This window comes from Lampris incognitus, chromosome 9 (assembly GCF_029633865.1).
Source record: "Lampris incognitus isolate fLamInc1 chromosome 9, fLamInc1.hap2, whole genome shotgun sequence".
NCBI lineage: Eukaryota > Metazoa > Chordata > Actinopteri > Lampriformes > Lampridae > Lampris > Lampris incognitus.
The window spans coordinates 11,660,062-11,682,458 of NC_079219.1; the positions used below are offsets into that span (position 1 = coordinate 11,660,062).

Here is a 22,397-nt window from a genome sequence, read left to right on the forward strand (position 1 = left end):
CTGACATTTTGAAGTCGACGCCAGCTTTCTGCAGCGATTATCCAGGTGTGCTTGTGTGAAAATGGGTGGGGTTTCCAAAAATGGTCTGCAAAGCCTATTCTGCTCATCTTTCACACTGCCCCCACTGTGTTGACTGCTCACTGCTAACCATGAACGACTGAAGAAAAAAAATCTGCTTTCCATCTGTATTTAACCGTCTCTTTAGTCCCATTTACACCTAGCATTAACATGCGATCTGTATCTGGATAAGGAAACACATGTTAATTTAAGGTGTAGATACACACCGCACACACTGAGAACAGATTGAATCCATACAGTGTGTTCGTATTTGGGAGAGAAAAGATGCCAGCTATACCGTTTAAATATCATTTTGCACTCTTAATCAGAAAAGAGACAAGTAGCGATATAGGCTGTGCAAGAAGAGATAGCGTCCACGTCAGAATTCAGAATAAGTTCCATGGATCGCGCCATGTGGCTCTCAACCAGCACAAACAAATCACATTTTGTCTTTCTATTTTCGCTCCAATAACAATATTTTATGTTGCCATTTCATTTCTTAATACTCAAAACATTTATTTCTTACAAAATACAGCCCTGCATTTGACAAACAGGACAAAACTGAAATGCATAAACTACATTTTTAGAAGCCTTGTGCATGCCATGTTGTGTGATGTCATGGCATTGCACAGTGGGGCAGGTAGCATGAAATTGCCTTCCATTTAAGCTCATAAAACCTTATCTCCCAAAGAACCAGTATTCACAATTCTTAGTGCTGGCTCTGTCCATCTGTCAGTGTTGATAGGTGTGCTGGCACACTGAAATCTAACAGACTCGTCATAAATGTAATTAGCTGCAGCTATGTTTACCCTGCTTTGCTTACGTCACAGAGTACCAAGTCAGCCTGGCATGCTTTTAACCTTTAGATGGTTTTTAACTTGTAGATTTCAGCAAATCCACTATAACTGTCAAGGGTTTAGTTACACTTCAATTTTCTTGAACTACATTTTCATTTTGTTAGGTAGGTCAACACCTTAGTTTTAACTCATGTTTGGTGACTTCACTGGGGTTCTCCAATGTACGATGCTAAAAACAGGGCTCCACAGCCATGTAGTAAAAACAATGAATTAAAATAGATAAATAAATTAAAGAACCGAGTTAAAACAGCTATATTAAAATGAACAAGACATCTCAAGAGTGTTTGAGAGATTGCCACGGCTAACTCCCTGATGCGTCTTCATGGGGGTTCAGGTGCCATTTCAGAAAAGCTTGTTGGAAACAAAATGTGACAAAACGGCAATAGTGCTGCTAAAAAGGTTTTACTCTCGCTTGACAACTAAGCGAAAGAAACGTGCTTGTCAAATAAATAATGATCTAGTGAATATTATATGGCAGATCGGCCATTTGGTCTGACTGCATTGCACAGCGATTCTAAACGGATATACTATATCTATCTATCTATATATATATAGACTGAAATTAAGCAGCAAAGGACTCTCTATGAATTATTTGTACTGTAACTGTCCATCTCACTGCTGTACCCGTTAAGAGAAACTCACCGCCATAAATGAAGAGACCCATTGATTCATACCTCACAGTGTTGAAATTCCCTTCACATTTGGATCGAGACATCAGATTGTCAAATGTAACAATTACGCAAAATGATGGGCAAAAAATAATCGTGATGACGCCATTATGTCACAACAGGCCTAGTCTTTCTGAGGCTGGTGGTTCAGCCTTATGGTAGTTTTGGGAGGCTGGTGGTGGCGAGGCTTACGGTAGTTTGTGGAGGTTGGTGGTGATGGCATTGAGCACGCGGTCTGTCAGGTTCTTCAGGTTGACCATGGCGATGTCCAGCCGACGCTGAACCTCAGGGTGAGACAGAGCCTGCTCTGCACTAACCTCATAGGGCAGGGAGCTGATCAAAGATCACACACACACACACACACACACACACACACACACACACACACACACACACACACACACACACACACACACACACACACACACACACACACACACACACACACACACACACACACACACACAGTATTTTGACTCAGAGATACTTTTTTGTCCCCATGAGGATATATCTGTGTGTGTGTGTGTGTGTGTGTGTGTGTGTGTGTGTGTGCGCGCGTGTGTATGCTGACCTCTTGTGTCCGGTCTGGGTCTCTGTCTGGTTGACCCAGGTTTTATAGATTTCTACAGGGTCGGTTCTGATACTGAGGGTCCGATCCTGCAGGACGTCTCTGAGGGCGGGGCCCAGGATGTCTCGGAGGGAATTCTGACCACGGGCATGCCGATAAAAACTCACCAACATCTTAATGACGGTGGGATTACCAGTCACCACATCCTGAGGACGCTCCACCTTCATCCTGCAGGGGGAGGATGAGGAATATATGTATATTAAAAAAAAAAAAAAAAAAAACACAAATTGAATAAAGGAAATATCTTGTAGACAAATGCAAAATTGAAAATGACTTCTGTAAGTCATATTTTTCAGCACATATTTTTGACTTCTTGCCATCTGAGCTAATGATGGCTGCCAGAGTGAATTAGCGGTCAGCACTGTGGCCTCACAGTAAGACCGTCCTGGGTTAAAGTCCAGCCTATCTGGATTTTCAAGACACTTATGACCCTATTGTGAGCTTCCCCTTTTCTAAAAGGACTTGTGTGTGTGGTTTTCAAGTAAATTTTATGTCAATGGCTATATTCTGCTGTCTTGTCTAAGATTAACTGATAATTGTTTATTAACACAAGCCACTAACAATCAAGGAAATTCCTAAAAGTTAGCATACAAAACAAGGTCTGCTCACAACAGAAAAAAAAACAAACTAATAGATGTGTGTGTGTGTATAGACCTGATCTCGTAATGAAGAGCCTGAGTAAACAGCTGAAGCAGCAAGTACGCCTCCCTGCGGTCGGATCCATAGTTGAAGAGAGTAAAGACCAAAGCTTCCATGAACTGGGTCGTCTTCGTCTGAGGCATCAAGAAGATCAACTGGGCCAAGTACGATGGCTGGGTCTGACATACGTAACATACACAACATACATACATATGAATAAACACACACTGAAGTGTCTTTATACACAGATAAAGACATGCGACATCCAGTACAACACAAATCTGTCTTATAAAGAAATCATTTATGATAACACAGCTCATGTGTGTATTTGACCTGTAGCGGGTAGATTGTGTGTGCTAATGTGTTTATCTGACCTGTAGCAGGTAGAACAGGTGCTGGTAATTCTCTAGCCGCTCTCTGCAGTTTTTACTGAGAGCTTTGAGTCCTTTGGAACGTTCCAGAGCCATCATATCAGACAGCTGCTCCTTATTCTTCCTGGTTAACTTCTTACAATGAGAGACCACCTCCTGCAGACACACAAGTGCAGAAATAACACAAAATATCATCACACGTACAATATAAAGCGTATATTACACACACATGCACGCACACACACACACACAAACAGTGTTACCATTAAACAGGTTTTTACAGCTCAAGATCACACCTCCCACACACATAGAAACACACATACTTCCCTCTAGAAGCTCTGAAGCGTTCTGGGTCAAGTGCCTTGTTTTGGGGTACCTGGGCAGTAGCTATTGAGTGAGGGGAATTTATTCTGCCTTTATTACTGTAGTAATTTCCCATGATGCCCTCAGTACCTGCAGAGTGACACGGTTGCGGACCAGCAAGCCAATCTTCAGGTCCATCAGGTTCAGGTCAGCTTCCAGCTGCTGGTTGAAGCGTATGGTCCTCACCACCTCCTCCCGAAGCCGCAGGAGCTCCGCTTCCTGGCGGATGTCGCTGTCTCCCTGCTCCAACAGGTGAGCAAACTTTCTCACCACAGAAAGAGGAGGCGTTGCTGAGTGGACTGAGAGAAGCCAGGGAAGAGAGAGGTGGTGCTCAATGTCATTACTTGTAATAATAATAACAATAATAATATAGTTATCCACTGTCAATCATTATGTGGTCAGACCACACCCACACAGTCCGGATGAGGCAGATTAGTTGAGTTTATTGAGCATGTTTAATAAAAGTTTTTTGAAGGCAACATCATTAATATATCGACTGATCTTATATTCAAATAAAGTTTTCAAGAGCTTTTAATGATTCTGTTATCTTTAAAAAGGAAGTACTATCAAAACTGACACTGCTAAGATAGCATATGACATAGGTAAGACAGCAGTGGAAGACAAGCATGCAGAATAATAAATTGGGCTAAAATAGGTTGTGGAAACTTTTTTTTACATTCTTCAAAAATCCTCTACTTTAAAACCTAACAGATTGTATTGCAAAGGAAAAAAATGCACAACTGGAACCAACTGTGCATTTTTGGTACTAATGGTGCACAATCAAATGCAACCATTTTTTTTTTTTACATTTTCATTGCAACTTCAAAACCCAACAAATTTTCCCATTTTTAGTTTCATATATGAACTTAACCAGTGGAAACTTCACATTTCCTCTACTTACAGAAAGCACTCTGCTTCTACAGCTGTATAGAGTGCTGTAGTGTGGATAGTACTCAGTGTGTGTGTGTGTGTGTGTGTGTGTGAGAGAGAGAGAGAAAGCTGGTGTGTTAACTAAGCCACCTCATCCAGTGTGAATAGTGTAGGTTTCCTGAAATACAAAGCGAGTGCTCACCCAGCATCCTGTACTGCTCCCTCGCCCGGTTGGCCCTGAAGAAAGCTTGGATCTTTATGATGGCGCCCACCTGTGGACAGAGAACAGAACACCAACTGTCTCTGACTGAGCGGCTCATGGAGAGGGGTAGGTAAATGAGACGACACGTTGCTCTATGATCACAAAGAGCACCCGAACTAACTTACCTGTTTTCAATAGGTAAATCTACAGTTAAAGGGTCTATGTGATGTATTTCAGCCTTCCTGAAGCATAATGACTGGTAAATATTAGCAGAGGTAAAAAAAAAAAAAAGTATTGTACTACCCCCCCCCAAAAAAACAAAACAAAAAACAAACTTGAAGGTGTTTGAAAATACCGATGTCAGTAAGCATGCTTTTTTAATTTGAATCAGCAAACAACAGAGGGCAGCGCTCAGGTAAAAATTACACATGACACCTTTAATTTCAACTGTGTTAAACCCAGAGGACCTGGTTCAGAGTCAGAAGGCTCACAACTGGGCTGAACTCAATTGGTTGACTAGTCGAACATATGGCTGGCAGGTTGTTGTTCAACCAGTCGTAATATTTCTTTCATTGAGCAGCAATGTGTGTCCAGCTTGTGCAATTCTTTTGTGCATCAGGGGGGGGGAAAAGCGCTGGTTGCCAGTTTCACCTCGAACAACATCTTATGTTGGACCGCAGGCAAAATGGAGAAGGCTGCTGAGGAAAGGCTCAATACAGCAAAAAACATTTTATTTTAGTCATGAAGATCCCTAATATCAGCAGTGTTGATTAATTAAAGCACATTAGCAGTATCAAAGCCCAGCCACTGAGGATGCACAAGCCAGTGTGCATAATAAATAGCACGGATAAATGGGGAGGGTTGCATCAGGGAGGGTATCTGGCATGAAACCTTTGCCAAATCAAATATGCGGATCATGAATCAGATTTCTATACTGGATCGGTCGAGGTCCAGGTTACCAATGACCGCCACCAGTGCTGTTGGCAACTATGCTACTGTTGGGCAAAGGAGGAGAGGGAGAGGGCATGTCCAGAAGCAGGGGGAGAGGAGGAAGGGTAGGAGTGTGGAGGTGAGAGTCAGAACTTTGAATGTTGGCACTATGACTGGTAAAGGGAGACAGCTGGCTGATATGATGGAGAGAAGGAAGGTAGGTATAATGTGTGTGCAAGAGACCAGGTGGAAGGGGAATAAGGCCAGGAGCATCAGAGGTGGGTTCAAACTCTTCTATCATGGTGCAGATGGGGGGAGAAATGGGGTAGGGGTATTCCTGAAGGAAGAGTATGTCAAGAGTGTGCAGGGGGTGAAGAGAGTGTCAGAAAGCGTGATGAGTATGAAGTTGGAACTTGGAGGTGTATTGATTAATGTTGTCAGAGCACATGCCTCGCATGTTGGGTGTGAGATGAAAGAGAAAGAAGAATTATGAAGGAAGTTGGATGAAGTAGTGGAGAGTGTACCCAAGGAGAGAGTGGTGATTGGAGCAGACTTCAATGGGCATGTTGGTAAAGGGAACAGAGGTGATGAGGAGGTGATGAATGGGTATGGTGTCAAGTAGAGGAATGTGGAAGGACAGATGGTGGTGGATTTTGCAAAAAGGATGGAAATAGCTGTGGGTGAACACATATTTCAAGAAGAGGGAGGAACACAGGGTGACATATACGAGTAGAGGAAAGTGCACACAGGTGCGATCGCAAGAGGTGCGATCTGAAAGAAATTGGGAGACTGCAAGGTGGTGACAGGGGAGAATGTAGCAAGGCAGCATCGGATGGTGGTCTGTAGGATGACTAAGAGAGTGAAGGCAGAGCCAAGGATCAAATGGTGGAAGTTGAAGAAGGGAGAATATTGTGTGGAGTTCAGGGAGGAGTTAAGGCCGACACTGGGTGGTAGTGAAGACTTGCCAGATGGCTGGGAAAGCACTACAGAAATAGTGAGGGAGACAGCTAGGAAGGTACTTGGTGTGTCATCTGGACAGAGGAAGCAAGTCAAGGAGACTTGGTGGTGGAATGAGGAAGTACAGGGAAGTATACAGAGGAAGAGGTTGGTGAAGAAGAAGTGGGATTGCCAGAGAGATGAAGAAAGTAGACAGGAGTATAAGGAGATGTGGAGTAAAGCAAAGAGAGAGGTGGTGAAGGCACAGGAAAAGGTGTATGGTGAGTTGTATGAGAGGTTGGACACTAAGGAAGGAGAAAAGAACTTGTACTAATTGGCTACACAAAGAGCGAGTTAGGATGGGCAGTGTGACAGTGGTGAGGTAGGAATGACTGATGGGTTCAAGGTGGGATTATATCAAGGATCGGCTTTGAGCCCTTTCTTGTTTCACATGGTAATATACAGGTTGACGGATGAGATCAGGCAGGAGTCTCCGTGGACTATGATGTCTGTGGATGACATTGTGATCTGTAGTGAGAGTAGGGAGCAGGTTGAGGAGAGCCTGGAGAGGTGGAAGTATGTACTGGAGAGAAGAGGAATGGAAGTCAGTAGGAGCAAGATGAAATACATATGCCTGAATTAGAGAGAGGATAGAAGAATGGTGAGGATGCAAGGAGTACAGGTGATGAAGGTGGATGAGTTTAAATAAATGGGTTCAACTGTTCAACGTAACGCTAAGTGCGGGAGAGAGGTGAAGAAGAGAGTGCAGGCAGGTTGGAGTGGGTGGAGGTGAGTGTCAGGAGTGATTTGCGGCAGAAGGGTACCAGCAAGAGTTAAAGGGAAGGTTTTCAAGATGGTAGTGAGACCAGCTTTGTCATATGGTTTGGAGAGAGTGGTACTGACAGGAGTAGGAAAGGACAGGAGGCGGAGCTGGAGGTGGCAGAGTTGAAGATGCTAAGATTTTCATTGGGAGTGACGAAGATGGACAGGATTAGGAACGAGTATATTAGAGGGACTGCTCAAGGTGGACAGGTTAGAGACAAACTAAGATGCAGAGGACAGGAAGAGATGGAAATGGATGATTCACTATGGTGACCCCTAACGGGAACAGCCGAAAGAAGCAGAAGAAGCAGCATCAAAGCCCATTCACTGACCTAATGAGTAGAATTAATTGATTCTTACATTCTTTCTGAAGAAGCGAAGGCGTGCAAGGTATTTCCTTCTTGCCAAACACATCCTCACCCACGCCTGGATCTGTTCCCATAAACAGTCAGAAAAACAAAGTAAACAGTCACAACGACATAGTTAATAGTCAGAAAAAGACAGTGAATAGTCAGAAGACTATATTAAACATTTACAACAGGGTGTCAAATGGTTTGTGAGGGAATATCCTTTCCAATGAGACACACCAAAACAGAATGCCAACTTCTGGTTTGCAAGTTTCAGGGGCTGTTTAATCCCAGAAAACAATACTCACTATTACCATTTAACCAGCCAACTCGGATTAGGACCTCCACATGGTGGTTGGTTATGTTTTACAGTGGCTGCTTGTCCAATTCATAACAAATTTGGTGTGAATAGTCCCTGGAAGCACATGTACATGTACGCTAAAGACCACAACAGTCTGCCACACAGCATCAGTGTATTTAACCATACTTGGTGACAGCTCTGTGAGCCAGTGGATTTCAGATAGCCCATGGTGTATAATATTAATGGCCAAAACAAAATGATCATCTATAACTTTAAAGATGCACATACATCTTTATCAATGGTAAAAAAAAAGCACATGTTGCCCTTAATAGGCTTAAACCCCTATATTGCTACTTGCAAATTTTTCTGATATCAATTAACATGTATGGCGTATCTGTAGGTTTGTGCTCCCATTCGCCTTAATCACCTTGCCGCCATGTTTGGTTGACTGACATTACGAGGGGGATTAGACGAGGAAGTGCCATAGACTCCAATAGTAAAATTGCTATAAAAATACTATTTCAAGAGTAGTATTGAACACAATGACAGAGATCAGGCTATCATAATTTCAAAGGTGTTATAAGTTGTCAAACGTGTTTAACCGTCACGGTTTTCTGATATAAAATGAATGAAGGTGAATGGCTGTTCTGCTGATTGACTTGCATTCATGAAACAACAGTAAGAAAACATAGCTCAGCCACAGGCAATGTTTTATTGTAGCTACTGAGATGATTTCCAGCTGTAACTGTGATTAATACTACTCTTGAAATTGTATTTTTATAGTGGAGTTTTTTTATTGGAGTCTATGGCACTTCTGCATCTAATCCCCCTCAAGATGTCTACAAACCAAATATGGCGGCGAGGTGAAGAAGGCAAATTGTGTGTCAGTGAAGCATAGCAGATTGTGTTCCTACCTTCACCACTGCCCTCCAGTTCTGATAGAGATACTGCAGTCTTTGTCTATATGCACGCTGCTGGACATACCTCCGCCAATGGGACTGCAAGCATATATACATGGGAAACACACAGACATATGCACACAGACAGACAGATAAAAAAAACACACTCGATTGTATCCAGCACATCAAACGATTTAAAATGGCCATACTTCAGGTGGCCTAACTTTAGCATTTCCAAAAAGATAATAAAGAAGGTTTCATCAGCCTGCCTGGCTCAATTCCATGTCCAAACTTTACCTGGTGCTCATGGTTCTTACCTGGATGCGGATGACAGCAGGAAGCTGGGTATTAAGGAAGTGGAGTCGTGCCCCCAGCCTCTGTCTGAGGAGAAAGCCGCGACTCTGAGCCTGAAGCTGCACCAACAGGTCCTCACTGGCCTTCCACTGGCACTCCCTGCTGTGTGCTGCCGTCACACTGCTTAGCCCCGCCTGCAGGGGAGCCAGAGAGACAATGCAAGTGAGCTTCATCTGTGGCAGGTATGGTGTGTTGTGGGTGTTGGTTTGGGGGCTAATCTAGTCAGCAAGGAACTCCTGATCATAATTAACCTCTATTTATTAATGTGTGTGTGTCAGTAGGCAAAGGAGAGCCTAAGAAAATTCCGTGTTTCAGTATGAAGACTTCAGTATGAAGACTTGTGCATGCGCAATAATCCAGATAAGAAAATCACAGGAAGTTGAAACAGTTCATCTGGACACAATTTCTCTCTCAATAAACGTTGTGTCCAGATGAACTGATTCAACTTCCTGTGGGTATGAAGACTGGTTTAACACTGTGAATTACAGACACTGAAGCTAAAAAGGATTCATCAACTGTGTGCCGGGTTCTTAAAGACTTCCAGTGTGTTCTTGCTGAAAGGCGTCTGATATAAAGACAGTGATGTGGTCAGTCTGGCTCTGAAACATGCTGGGTTTCTACTACTGTAGCAAACCTGGATCTCTGTGTGGGTCATGAAGAGGTTATTGTGGATGAAGGCAGGCGGTCTCTCCCAGCTCCCCTCTAGTCTGGACAGGTGGAAGTAAAACCAGCTCCTATCCTCCATCTGGATTCCAGCCCACGGACTCCTGTTGTCTCCTGGAAAGAACAAACAAATTAACAAAAACAGACAGTCTTTGGATAAATTTGTGCGGTAACAGTAATTTGGTGTGGTGTAGCGATAGATGTCTAACAGTCAGTAATCTAGATTTACACTAGACTAGATCAGTAGGACAGATCAGCATTGTGTGTGTGTGAGAGGGAGAGAGAAAGAAAGAGAGACAGACAGACAGACTATTATCCTGACCTCCCTCAGTCTTGGCCCTGAGCAGTGCAGTTAGTTCAGCCTGGTAGGCTGCAGCGCACTCTGACATCACACTCTTCAGCGCCACCTCTGGCAGCTGCAGGACACGTAGCGTCTGAGGCGCCCTGCCCTCCTTCACCGCCTGGTTCACGGCAGCCAATCCCAGGGCCCCTGACAACACACACACACACACACACACACACACACACACACACACACACACACACACACACACACACACACACACACACACCGGGTTTAGGGGCTTCACACAGCTGCCTTTTGCTTTGTCAAAGTGCCAGTGAGCAAGGCAGAGAACCTGCTGACTCAGGGTTGAGAAGAAGGCCAACTCACTCTTCAGAGCCCTCTGCGTTTGCTGATTGGCTTTCCTTACACCTTCCTGGATGTCAGCCAACCACAGCTCTGCTCCTGGGTCACGACTTCTCTGTGATTGGAAAGCCATGAGGTCAGAATTTGATTGGCTGTTTGTTTAACGGTCCACTGAGCAATTTATTAGGCAAAAAATAAAATAAAATAAATGATTTACAAATCTATGTTTTATAAATGTGTTTTAAATAATGTACACCAAGACCAAGACTGAAAATGTTTTGTAGGTAAAGAATAAGCCATTTTATTCAACATAGTAGCATTGGCCTACTTGCCGTAGAAGAAAAAGTGAGTGGAGGCGATAGTTTACTACATGAGTCATAGCATCTACAAGAAAGGCCCAGCTACGCCTATGCTGGTGGGTGTCAGTAGAGTGTATGAACAGTGTCATATCAGTTGTTTCAGAAGGCGAGGAAGGACCTTCAGAGAAAATCCATTGGGAAATCGCGTAGTGGACATTTAAATGAACAAGTGTTTCTATGGGGCAACTGTACCTCAGCCTTCTGCTTCTTGGCATGGGTCAGGATATCATGATATCGACAGGCGTTGGCTGGTACCACATCCTCCAGACCACTAGAGGGCAGAAGCAGGGCAGCCAGGGTCTTGTGGGGATCGCCCTTGTACAGAGCCTGGTTTATCAGTCCAATAGTGAAGATCTCTGGAGGGGGGGAGATGGGTGCCAAAAAGTGGTCATTGGGATATCAACTCCATAACACAGACATAATTAGCATAGCAACCACACAAGTAGAGTTTACGCTGCCACAGTACAGATAAAATATGGCCTAGCACAGTACAAGTACAGTTCAGGAACTTCAGGTCACCACATCATAGAAAAATATAGCCTAGCATAGTACAAATTATATATAGCCTAATAGCCTAGTCCAGTACAGTATAAATAAAATATAGCTCAGCAAAATACAGATAAAATACAGCCTAGCATAATACAGATAAAAAAATTGCCAAAGTAAACTACAGAGTATGGTATATACAGTACATCTTTTTTCTTTTTTTTGCCTCCTGACCCTCATAAAACCTGACAGAAGAGAACTGATCAGCTTTGAAGAAAGTTGCATCAATTAAATGTGTGTGTGTGCATGTAATTGTGTGTGTGTGTGTGTGTGTGTGTGTGTGTGTGTGTGTGTGTGTGTGTGTGTGTGTGTGTGTGTGTGTGTGTGTGTGTGTCTGTGTGTGTGTGTTTGTGCATGTTTTGAGTGTGTGTGTGTGTATACATACGGTCGTGTTCCTCCTGGACTGAGGCATTGACGGAGGAAATTTCTGCTTGAAGCTGATTCCAGGTCAGTAGAGTTCTACCCGTCTGCTTCCTCACTACACACAACTCTGAAAAGTACCTGATAACAACACACAGACGCACACATGAAGGCCATACACACTCTAAGGGGCGCCCAAGTCAAATCGAGATACTGACACAAAACTTGTCAAACGCTGACTGTAGTATTTTTTCCCCTTTTTTGAAGAAAGTGTCCATGATGAGAAAAAGTGTAACCCATGATAATAATTTTTTTTCCTTTCCTTAAGTAAACTGATTGTTGGAAAAAAGGAGCTCAAAACGGAGCTGCTCCACTGAGTCAAGAAAAACAGACAGAACAACAGAATCGGCAACAGAACGGACAGAATAATAGACCGACCAACACAGACAGAATACCGGGTTGTTTTGTATATAAAAACAGTTTCTTTCCGCGGGCTGCCATTCAAATGAACCCTTAACACTGTCAAATAAATCCAACCGTGTTGTATATACTGTACTGTACATTGTGTTTATACTGGTACACTCTGTCATGTCCATCTACCTCAGGCATGTGTGTAAGTAACCTGCTAACATCTATTTCAGCATCTCTGATATATTCTCTGCACCACTGCATCTTATCACCTCTTATTTCCCCTATATAAGTCAATCCTTGTGTATATATCTGAAGATTGTTGTGTTGTTATTCTATGTTAAGTACACTGAGAGCCACAAAACCGCAGTCAAATTCCATGTATGTGCAAACCTACACGGCCAATAAACCTGATTCTGATTCTGAATAACAGACACAGAGCAGGAACAACACATGAACACATTAGACAAACAGACAGAACAACAGAAAGTGGAACCAAGCAACAGACAGAACAACACAGCAATGGACAGGGAAATGGACAGAACTACCGACAGAAGCAGGCAGTCAGTCGGACAAACAGAACAACAGACACACAGCAGAAAGACAGACTGAGCAACAGAAGACCAGAGAGCAGGCACTCAATCAGAGAGACGGACAGACCTCTGCAGCAGGCCGTGGTCCACGTCAGCCAGACCAGCAGAGGGACTGACCACACAGGAACAAAACGCCTGAAAATCTTCAGCCCCCAGCGCCTGATTGATAAGGGCAACCGCTGACAGCATCTCCACGGCAACATACAGCTCCTCCTGCTGCAGCTTCCCCTGGTGGTGAAGAAAAACACCGTGATAAACTTCATTAGAGCTTCACCGGTTACCTGAACCCCTCTACACTCACCATGAATGTGACATGAGCAGAGTGGTGATTATTTCAAATAAATATTACTATCTATCTATCTATCTATCTATCTATCTATCTATCTATCTATCTATCTATCTATCTATCTATCTATCTATCTATCCATCTATCTATCTATCCATCCATCTATAAACCCTTTTTTTTAACATAAAAATACATTGAACTTCACATGAAAACAGAAAAAAAGTCAAAAATATCCAATGTAAGAAAGACAGACAGAATATACATATACGGGGCATCCGGATGGCATGGTGGTCTATTCCGTTGCCTAACAACACGGGGATCGCCGGTTCAAATCCCCATGTTACCTACAGCTTGGTTGGGCGTCCCTAAAGACACAGTTGGCCGTGTCTGCAGGTGGGAAGCCGGATGTGGGTATGTGTCCTGGTCGCTGCACTAGCGCCTCCTCTGGTCGGTCGGGGCACCTGTTCAGGGGGGAGGGGGAACTGGGGGGAATAGCGTGACCATCCCATGTGCTACGTCCCCCTGGAGAAACTCCTCACTGTCAGGTGAAAAGAAGCGGCTGGCGAATCCACATGTATCGGAGGAGACATGTGGTAGTCTGCAGCCCTCCCAGGATTGACAGAGGGGGTGGAGCAGCGACCGGGACGGCTCGGAGGAGTGGGGTAATTGGCCGGGTACAATTGGGGAGAAAAAGGGAAAAATAAAAAAAAATAAAAAAATACTAATATACATAAACTATAGAAAAGATATATACAAACGTGTTTGGATATGTACACCAAATGGAAAGCTGTGTGTTTGTCGTCCAATCACACTGCCTTGGTTTCCATGAAAAAAAGTACATTTTCATACCAGTTCAACAGATGCTTTCATCCAAGATGACTTATAAGAGTCAACAATTAGCAGATGTGTGTCAACTTACAGAAATTGTAGAGCACTACATAGTCATCACACGAAGAGCTCATGTTATGTCAAGTCTAATCAGTGTAGGTGCTTGACAGAGACATCGCCATTAGTGACACGGGTAATTACAAATTAGCGGGACAATATTACAGACCAGCAAGCAGCCATACTTGGTGACCATTATGCCATAAATAAAAAGCTCCGAACTGGAAAGGCTTGGGGTGCCACTGAGGGACTTAATGTCATGTGGAAGTCCACGTTGCCAGACAAACTGAAGTGGGAATTTTTTTCGAGCAACAGTTGAGTCCGTTCTCCCTTATGGATCATCTTCTTGGACCCTCACCAAACGGCTTGAACCGAACTTGATGGGGCTTTCACCAGAATGCTGCGTACTGCACTAAATGTTTCCTGGAAGAAGCACCCTACAAAGAAGTGTCTCTACGGCAATATACCCGCCATCTCAAACACTATCCGAGAACGAAGGGTTCGATTTGCTGGTCATTGCTGGAGGAGCGAGGAAGAACTGGCAAGCGACACTCTGCTTAGGTCACCCAAACGTGGGAAGACACGTGTGGGAAGACCTGCAAGAAATTACATCAACCAACTTGGCGACGACACGGGATGTCCTTCTGAGGATCTTCCAGTTGCTATGCAGGACAGAGACGGGTGGCGTGACAGGGTCAGAGCCATCTGAGGATACTCGACCTGATGATGATGATGATGATAATACCATAAATGGCACAATCATTGACACTGACATTCAGTCTGTTGTACGCCAGCAGGAGAGGCCACAAGTATCTCATGAAGACAGAACTGTATACCGATCCACCTGCGGGTGAGTTTCAGTGGATGAATGTGTGTGTGTGAATGGGTGAACGTGAGGCAGACATTGTAAAGCACTTTGAGTGGTCGGTAGACTAGAAAAGTGCTATATAAAATGCAGTCCATTTACCATTTTGAGCTAAATGCATGTTTATTTAAAACATGTCATGGAATGGGGGGGGGGGGCAGAGTAGAAATGCACTACAAACATGAATATTAGTTGTTGCACTTAGTGTGAATGTTAACTTGTGTACCATTATTGAATGATTTTTGAGACCCCACTGCACTGAAATAATGGTACATCACTCAGGAATGTGGATGTTTTGTTTCTGTGTTGAGCTCATTAAATAGAAATTTTGGTATAATAAACTCTGATTACCGGTATATATTTTATTTTATTCATTAAATCAGTAGCTTTAATTGGTTAATTGAGTGATGGGGTTACAGTATCCCACTGGTGGAAGTGCACGGTCACAATCTGGCCCTCTGGTAGTGAGGGTTACATTTTTACGGCCCTCTCAATCGTCAAAGTTGCCCATCCCTGATCTATGGATTAAGGTGGACATGGAAGAAGAAAGTTTTTAGCTCTTTCTTGAATGGAGTGAGTGAATCTGTATCTCTGATGGAAGACAGGAGTTCATTCCATCATTTTGGGTCCAGGAGAGAGAAAATGAACCCAGAGCTCAGCCCTTCAGAAGGGGATATGCACAGTAGACTATACACAGCATTACATATAGGCAGTACACTACAACTATCCCAACATAGAGACACTGTAATTATCACTACATATAGGCGGCAATCTACTATATATGTATATAAACAGTGGACTACACAGTAACCTTCCAGAGATAGAATGGAGAGGGTGAACAAGAGTGCACCCCCCCCTTTTCTCCCCAATTGTATACGGCCAATTACCCCACTCTTTCGAGCCATCCTGGTCACTGCTCCACCCCGCTCTGCTGATCCGGGGAGGGCTGCAGACTACCACATGCCTCCTCCGATACATGTGGAGTCACCAGCCGCTTCTTTTCACCCGACAGTGAGGAGTTTCACCAGGGGGGCGTAGCGTGTGGGAGGATCACGCTATTCCCCCCAGTTCTCCCTCCCCCCCGAACATGCGCCTACTCTGAATGACCAGAGGAGGCGCTAGTGCAGCAACCAGGATACATACCCACATCCGGCTTCCCACCTGCAGACATGGCTAGTTCTGTCTGTAGAGACGCCCGACAAAGCCGGAGGTAACACGGGGATTCGAACCAGCGATCCCTGTGTTGGAAGGCAACAGAATAGACCGCCACGCCAAGAGTGTACATGTTAATACAGGCTCATGGGTAGGTGCAGTCCCTGGAAAGCTGACAACAAGGTTTTGAATCATGGATTCAGCAACAGGGAGCCAGTGTATGAACACAAATACACATGTGCACATCAAGGCAAGTTGAAAACCAAGTGGGCAGCATCATTCTGGTTTCTCTACAGTGGTTGAATACACAAACTGGGGGACCAGAAAGAAGAGCGTTACAATAGCCTAACCAAGTAATGACTAAAGCCTGGGCCAGGAGCTAGGTAGTACGTTCTCATAGGCAAGTTATGATTTGTCAGATGTCATACAATGCAAAGCAACAGGAATGGGAGAGAGCTGTAACATAGCCAAAGAATGACAGAATTAGTTGTCAGACATCACCCCTAGGTTTCTTGTGTGATGTGATTATGAATGTAGCGAGACTGATCAATAAGTCCCTTCAGATGGAAGAATTAGCAAAGATGACCATTAGATCCGTTTTGGACAATCTGAGGTGGAGGTGTCGTCTTCCTCAACCAGGCAAATACGTATATCAGTGAGTTAAGTAGACACGTTTACAATAAGACATAGCTACCACTAGAGGGCAACAAAGAACAAACCAAATCAATGACCCACTGGAACGCACACACATAAACCTCACACATTTTTTAAAATACATATGAGGCCTAATGACTACATCCATTCCCTAGCCCCCACACCTAACTATCAGAAATACACGCCTAGCTTTAACCTAGGGCCCTATGAAATCCCTTTTACCTTTTCCCAAATTCCATTCCTAGTCTTCCGATTTTCAGTTTTCTCAGGTTTTAATTGTTTTTTGTTCTTCCTTTTACATTCACAAAGCGCACTTTGTAGACAACTACAATTTTCAATACGAAAGCAAAAAGGCGTGTTTCTTAATTTTCTTGATGTTGTGTTCTTTAATGCTGGTTGTGTGTTTTTTTTTTCCCTATCCCATACAACCAACCCAATGTACATTTACTGACATGTGCTGTGGACACTCACATGCACATGTGCAAAGACACAGAGGTACAACTGGACTTTTTGCAAGGGAGTGACAGATGGTGTGAGAAAGAATTCCTTTAAATTGCTAACACGTCCAGAAATGTGATAATTATCTCCACCAAATCTCTGAATTCCATGCATTTCTGTGTTAATACCTAAAATCCATTTCTATGTCTCTATTCTGTGACTCCACATCACAGAAAATACAGGGCCCTCTTACCTTAACCCTAAAGCCAAGTCCTACCCCTAAATAGACCCTTGAAGAAGTGCAAACTGGCCATTTTATGGTTAAAAACTAAAATTGGTCCTCAAATATAACTGAACAAGAACACACACACACACATACACAAACATAAAACCGCTGTACCTGTGGGCTTTGGCTCTGCAGTAGAGCGAGCTGGTTCTGGTAGAGCTCAGCAGCAAAGGCAAAGACTTCTGGGAGCAGAGCATCTGGGTTCAGTAGAGAACTAATCGTCTGTCTCGGGTCTCCCCTCTGCAAAGCATCATTGATCTGCCGCACCGCACTCTGCACTGTAAGACAACACGCACATATACAGTTATACAACACAAAGCATCGATAATCCCCTAAAATACAACACACACACACACACACACACACACACACACACACACACACACACACACACACAGAACCAGGGACAGTTATTTACAGTCTGCGTCCAGTAGATTCTCCTGGCACAAAAGTTGCGTACAGGATGATCGAATGGTTATAATGATCCACTGAGACGGAACCACTGGATTTAGTGGAACCGGTCAAATGGTCAACTGGGTTTAGTAGGAATATGAAGTGACCTACTGTTCCTGCTACTATGGGATTCCTGGTTGGCTGTAGTGATGCCTGCCTGTAGCTCCTCAGGCTCCAGAGGGTCAACACAGCCCAGATCCTGGACATCAAAAACAGCGCACAACAGTCAGTAAGCCAATCAGTTTTGCCACCGTCAAGCAGCTTTGTATATATGTTTGTGCATGTCTGTGTGTGCAAGTCTGCATGTGTGTGTGTATATACTATATGTGTGTCTGGATTTGTGTTTGTGTACTCACTAGGGCCTTCTGTTCGCGGTCAGCAGTGAGCTGCTCTAGGTACCAAGCGCTGTTCTCTGTACGGAGACCCCTTAGAGCCAAACAGGGCAGCTGAAGGGAAGCCATCAGGGCCAACTCTTCCCCACACTCAAGACTTTCATCCACCTGCTCAATGGCAGCACGCACTGGACAGCGAAACAAACACACACAACGTAGACAAAAGGAGAGGGCTAAGGTCTAGCTTTGTCTCCAGTGCATTCAGTATGATATCTGGGACATTTTCCAAGACAGGCTTCGTTGTAAATCGGTCTTACATCTGCCTCTTTTGGGACCACAAACAAATGCTAATTTTCTTGAACAAGGATAAGTGATTAAATTATTATTATTATATGACATAAGTGATTAAATTATAATTATCATTATATGACTCAACTTGATATGTTTTATTATTCAAATAATCTATAGGCTGCTCATGTACAATGGCGGAGGCCATGGACTGAAATAGTTCCACTGATAGCCAAGCAAACCAGAATTGGTCCACTTTCACATAATTTGCATTGTGCTCGAATTAATGAATGAAATCTGTTGTTCATACTATTGTAAACATACAATCGTGGTTTCAGGTTGTTTTTTGCAACATGTTATTCTGAGGACACCCATCACATTCCTTTTCCGTTGTTTTTTCTTCCTCTGGCATTCAACAATTGATTAAATAGCATTTTGTTTCATTATCAAATCAACTAATGAATGGGAAACTATGAAGATTATTTGCTTAGTGGAGTCTACTCAGCCCACATTATGAATTTTTATTCAAGTTAAACAATTCACCGATTTTTTTTAAAAAGGAATATTCAAATAATGAATTTAATTCAGGCGGCACGGTGGCGCAGTGGTTAGTGTGGTTGCCTTGCAGCGAGAAGGTCCTGGGTTCGAGCCCGGGGTAGTTCAAACTTAGGGGTCATCCCGGGTGGTCCTTTGTGTGGAGTTTGCATGTTCTCTCTGTGTCTCCGTGGGTTTCCTCCGGGGGCTCCAGTTTCCTCCCACAGTCCAAAGACATGTAGATCAGGTGAATCGGCCATACTAAACTGCCCCTAGGTGTGTGTGTATGTGTGTGTGTGTGTGTGTGTGTGTGTGTGTGTGTGCCCTGTGATGGACTGGCGGCCTGTCCAGGGTGTCTCCCCGCCTGCCACCCAGTGACTGCTGGGATAGGCTCCAGCATCCCCGCGACCCTGAGAGCAGGATAAGCGGTTTGGATAATGGATGGATAAATTTAATTCAAATGCTCATCCCTAACAGACAATGTGACGGCATCATCCACCTAATGTGCACACACCAGGGAGCAAACCACACATAGGTGTACCGTTAGGTTAGCGTTTGGTAATACTGTTTTTTTGCCACAAGAGGTGACTCTTGACTGCTTCAGCACGGTGCAGTGATCAGTGAGGTCAATGTTGCCACCTTTTCCTTACCACCTTTCTCAGACTATCCATCACGTCTTTTACTGATTCAATCTGGAAACTCTGCTGCCTGTGAGGCCAGATTACCAGAGGTGACAATGCAGTATGGGGCAGGATCACATGTCTGGGCAGTGACACCAATAAAACGCATTATAGCATTTATTTTATTTTTTAAGCTGGTTGCCAAATGTCAGCACTGGAGCAATGATGCACGCTTTTATTTTGTAATAACAAAATAGTCATCGACAACACGAACAATATTCTCCCTTGGTGTGGAGATGAGGACTTTACATTCTGAGATCCTGCTACACTATGTCAGCGTGGCAACACAAAGGCCACCTTGTGGCAACACAAAGGCCACCTTGGTTCCAACGTCAGATCGTCAGGCTTCCTATCATAGGCTAAGGCTAATGTGATCTTAACGTAAGGATAGTGATACTCCATAGCAAACACGCAGACACCCGAGTCTGGGCACCAGGATTATAACCAGTGAGGCGTTAGGCCAGTTATTTGTGTTTATTTCTCATGCAGCTCTAGGGGTTTTGCTAACCGAGACGACAACATGTTGTCATGTTGCATGCTTTGTCTTCTTCCTGAGATACTTTTAATAACCCTGTTTGCATTAATCGACTCTAGAAACAGCAGTGCTATAAAATGTTCCTTCTTCTGACATGGCAAGGAGCCAAAGTCAAAGCCGGGTCATCGGGGATAACACGTTATATCAGGGCATGAAAACCTTTAACACTCAGCCGTCACGATAGACTTGAAAAACTGCAAAGTAGAAATTGTAAGGACCAAGGGTCACGCCAAACGTGTAGTGCTGTGTTACTCACCATTGACTTTGCTGATGTTGTCTTGGATCTCCTTCTGTGTCAGATACTCCTCGTAGATGTCTTTCTCAGCAGCACATGACTGGAAAGAAATAAAGACAACATGAGAATGGCAAGCACGCACACACTAGTGTAACACTAACACAATAATACCAGGCATGCAGCAGCAACAACCACTCCATCACCACTGGTTGGACAGTTCCAGACTGAGGAGTTCTAGCTGTTCCACCTTTGCATTGTGGATAATACTCGTGCTGTTAGCTATGAGCTTCTTTCTGTCTGAATTTCCTTCAAGCAAATCGAATCTTGCCACAAAGTCCCATGTGACAAATAACTTACATTACACATGGAAGTGGTGGCAAACTAAACATGCAAATACAAATCCAACTCATTCAACTGACTGTCTTCAGCCATGAGCTGTCCTTTTAGATGTTCTATTTCAGAATTTGCTTTGTGCGTTGTTTACAAGCAAGGAAATACATTTATCATATGCCCATATGAGACACAATATAAGCCTAAAGGCACAAATAAATGAACCAAACACAGACACTTGTCTATTCTACTACTCCGATGGCAGAATAGCAGAGGCGGCACACACCTTAGCAGATGCCAGTGATGCTTTGTGAGCCCGTTTCTCGTACAGCATTTCCTGGTACACACCCATTAGTGCCTCCTGCAGGTCAGCCAGCATGGCATTAGGGTTCCGCAGGGCCTGTGCAGTCGCTGCCACATGACCTCTATCAACTGCCTTGTTAATAGCTATCACTGCAGCATGGACTGACACACACACACACACACACACACACACACACACATAAAATCATAATCTTATATTTCAGCAGAATGCATGCTCAATGGTCCAAGTAAGAAAATCAAATAAAGTTGAATCAGTTCATCTGGATGCAACGTTTATTGACAAATGCGTCTCATCACTCAACTAAGTGACCTCTTCAGTCTAAACTGACTGCAAGTATCCCCACCCCTTATAAACTGTGCAGTGGCTTAAGGACCGAAACCAACAATCAATTTCATATGCAAATAGGCGTGACCATTAACCAGAGATTCAATGGCCATGTGCACTAATCACAGAGGATTTGGAAATGTTTCAATTAACGGCATTGTAAGATGGCGACAGATGTATCCCCCCCACCCCCCGGTTCAGGGATGGACGTTCAGCAGAATCTTTTAAACCAGTTCATAGGCAATGCTTGTAAATATCACCTGCATTTTCCTCATGGATTTCTTGAGACTTCAGGCTACTTTTTATTTCGATAGCTTCCAAATATCATTTTTGGGACTGATTTTTACATCTTGTCATTTACTTTATCAGTCCTTGTTTTATCTTTTTAGGTTACTTTTTGAAACATTTAGATCAGTTCTATAGAAATAAAATGTCAAAGAATTGTTTTGAAAAATAGTTAACTTAGTTTGATATGATTTCAAAAATGGTTTTCGAACACATGTTTTGTTTTTGTTTTTTGATAGATTGTGGTTTTTAGAGGGACCAACAGTGGCTGTGAGGAACCAAGTTCAGATCTTCCCCCATTTTGTTGGTTTCACTTTACAGCAACAGGAAACTAGAAAGTTGTGTAGAAGGTTACTTTTTTTGTACAAGTCTTACTAGAACTGTGAGGGCCAGAGTCATTTGTGAAGCCAATAACAGTTAATTATCATTTACTTAAGTCTAAAGCATTATCACCTCGGACAATTTGAAGACAGGCCAGTTGTAATGATATCAGTGAGCCAATCACAGTGGCTTTACCTACCAGCAGCCTCGTCAACTGACAGCTCATTGGTCAGGATGCCGCCAATCTTACTGAAGGCGGGCATCTGGATCCCGTATTTATCCAACTCAAGCTTCATGTTATTGATCTCTTCCTCTGGGAAGCAAAATGGAGATGAGAACATTTTATAATCCAAACCCTCAACCAGTT

The 22,397-nt window shown here is 43.6% G+C and overlaps 1 protein-coding gene across 1 annotated transcript in view; it reads right to left on the reverse strand.

Annotated features, from left to right (window-relative positions):
* Window positions 1–22,397, reverse strand: part of iqgap3 (IQ motif containing GTPase activating protein 3) — a 32,759-nt gene that overhangs the window by 8,920 nt on the left and 1,442 nt on the right. The window contains exons 6-26 of the mRNA XM_056286165.1: window positions 22,230–22,343; window positions 21,056–21,240; window positions 20,467–20,545; window positions 18,198–18,361; window positions 17,953–18,040; window positions 17,503–17,666; window positions 12,890–13,050; window positions 11,847–11,962; window positions 11,108–11,271; window positions 10,581–10,671; window positions 10,230–10,397; window positions 9,879–10,021; window positions 9,208–9,378; window positions 8,906–8,989; window positions 7,704–7,775; window positions 4,656–4,725; window positions 3,674–3,882; window positions 3,224–3,376; window positions 2,865–3,028; window positions 2,154–2,378; window positions 1,775–1,915 (exon numbers count right to left, since the gene is read on the reverse strand). Of these exons, the coding sequence (XP_056142140.1) occupies window positions 1,775–1,915; window positions 2,154–2,378; window positions 2,865–3,028; window positions 3,224–3,376; window positions 3,674–3,882; window positions 4,656–4,725; window positions 7,704–7,775; window positions 8,906–8,989; window positions 9,208–9,378; window positions 9,879–10,021; window positions 10,230–10,397; window positions 10,581–10,671; window positions 11,108–11,271; window positions 11,847–11,962; window positions 12,890–13,050; window positions 17,503–17,666; window positions 17,953–18,040; window positions 18,198–18,361; window positions 20,467–20,545; window positions 21,056–21,240; window positions 22,230–22,343 (2,926 nt within the window). The remainder of the gene's footprint in view (window positions 1–1,774; window positions 1,916–2,153; window positions 2,379–2,864; window positions 3,029–3,223; window positions 3,377–3,673; window positions 3,883–4,655; window positions 4,726–7,703; window positions 7,776–8,905; window positions 8,990–9,207; window positions 9,379–9,878; window positions 10,022–10,229; window positions 10,398–10,580; window positions 10,672–11,107; window positions 11,272–11,846; window positions 11,963–12,889; window positions 13,051–17,502; window positions 17,667–17,952; window positions 18,041–18,197; window positions 18,362–20,466; window positions 20,546–21,055; window positions 21,241–22,229; window positions 22,344–22,397) is intronic.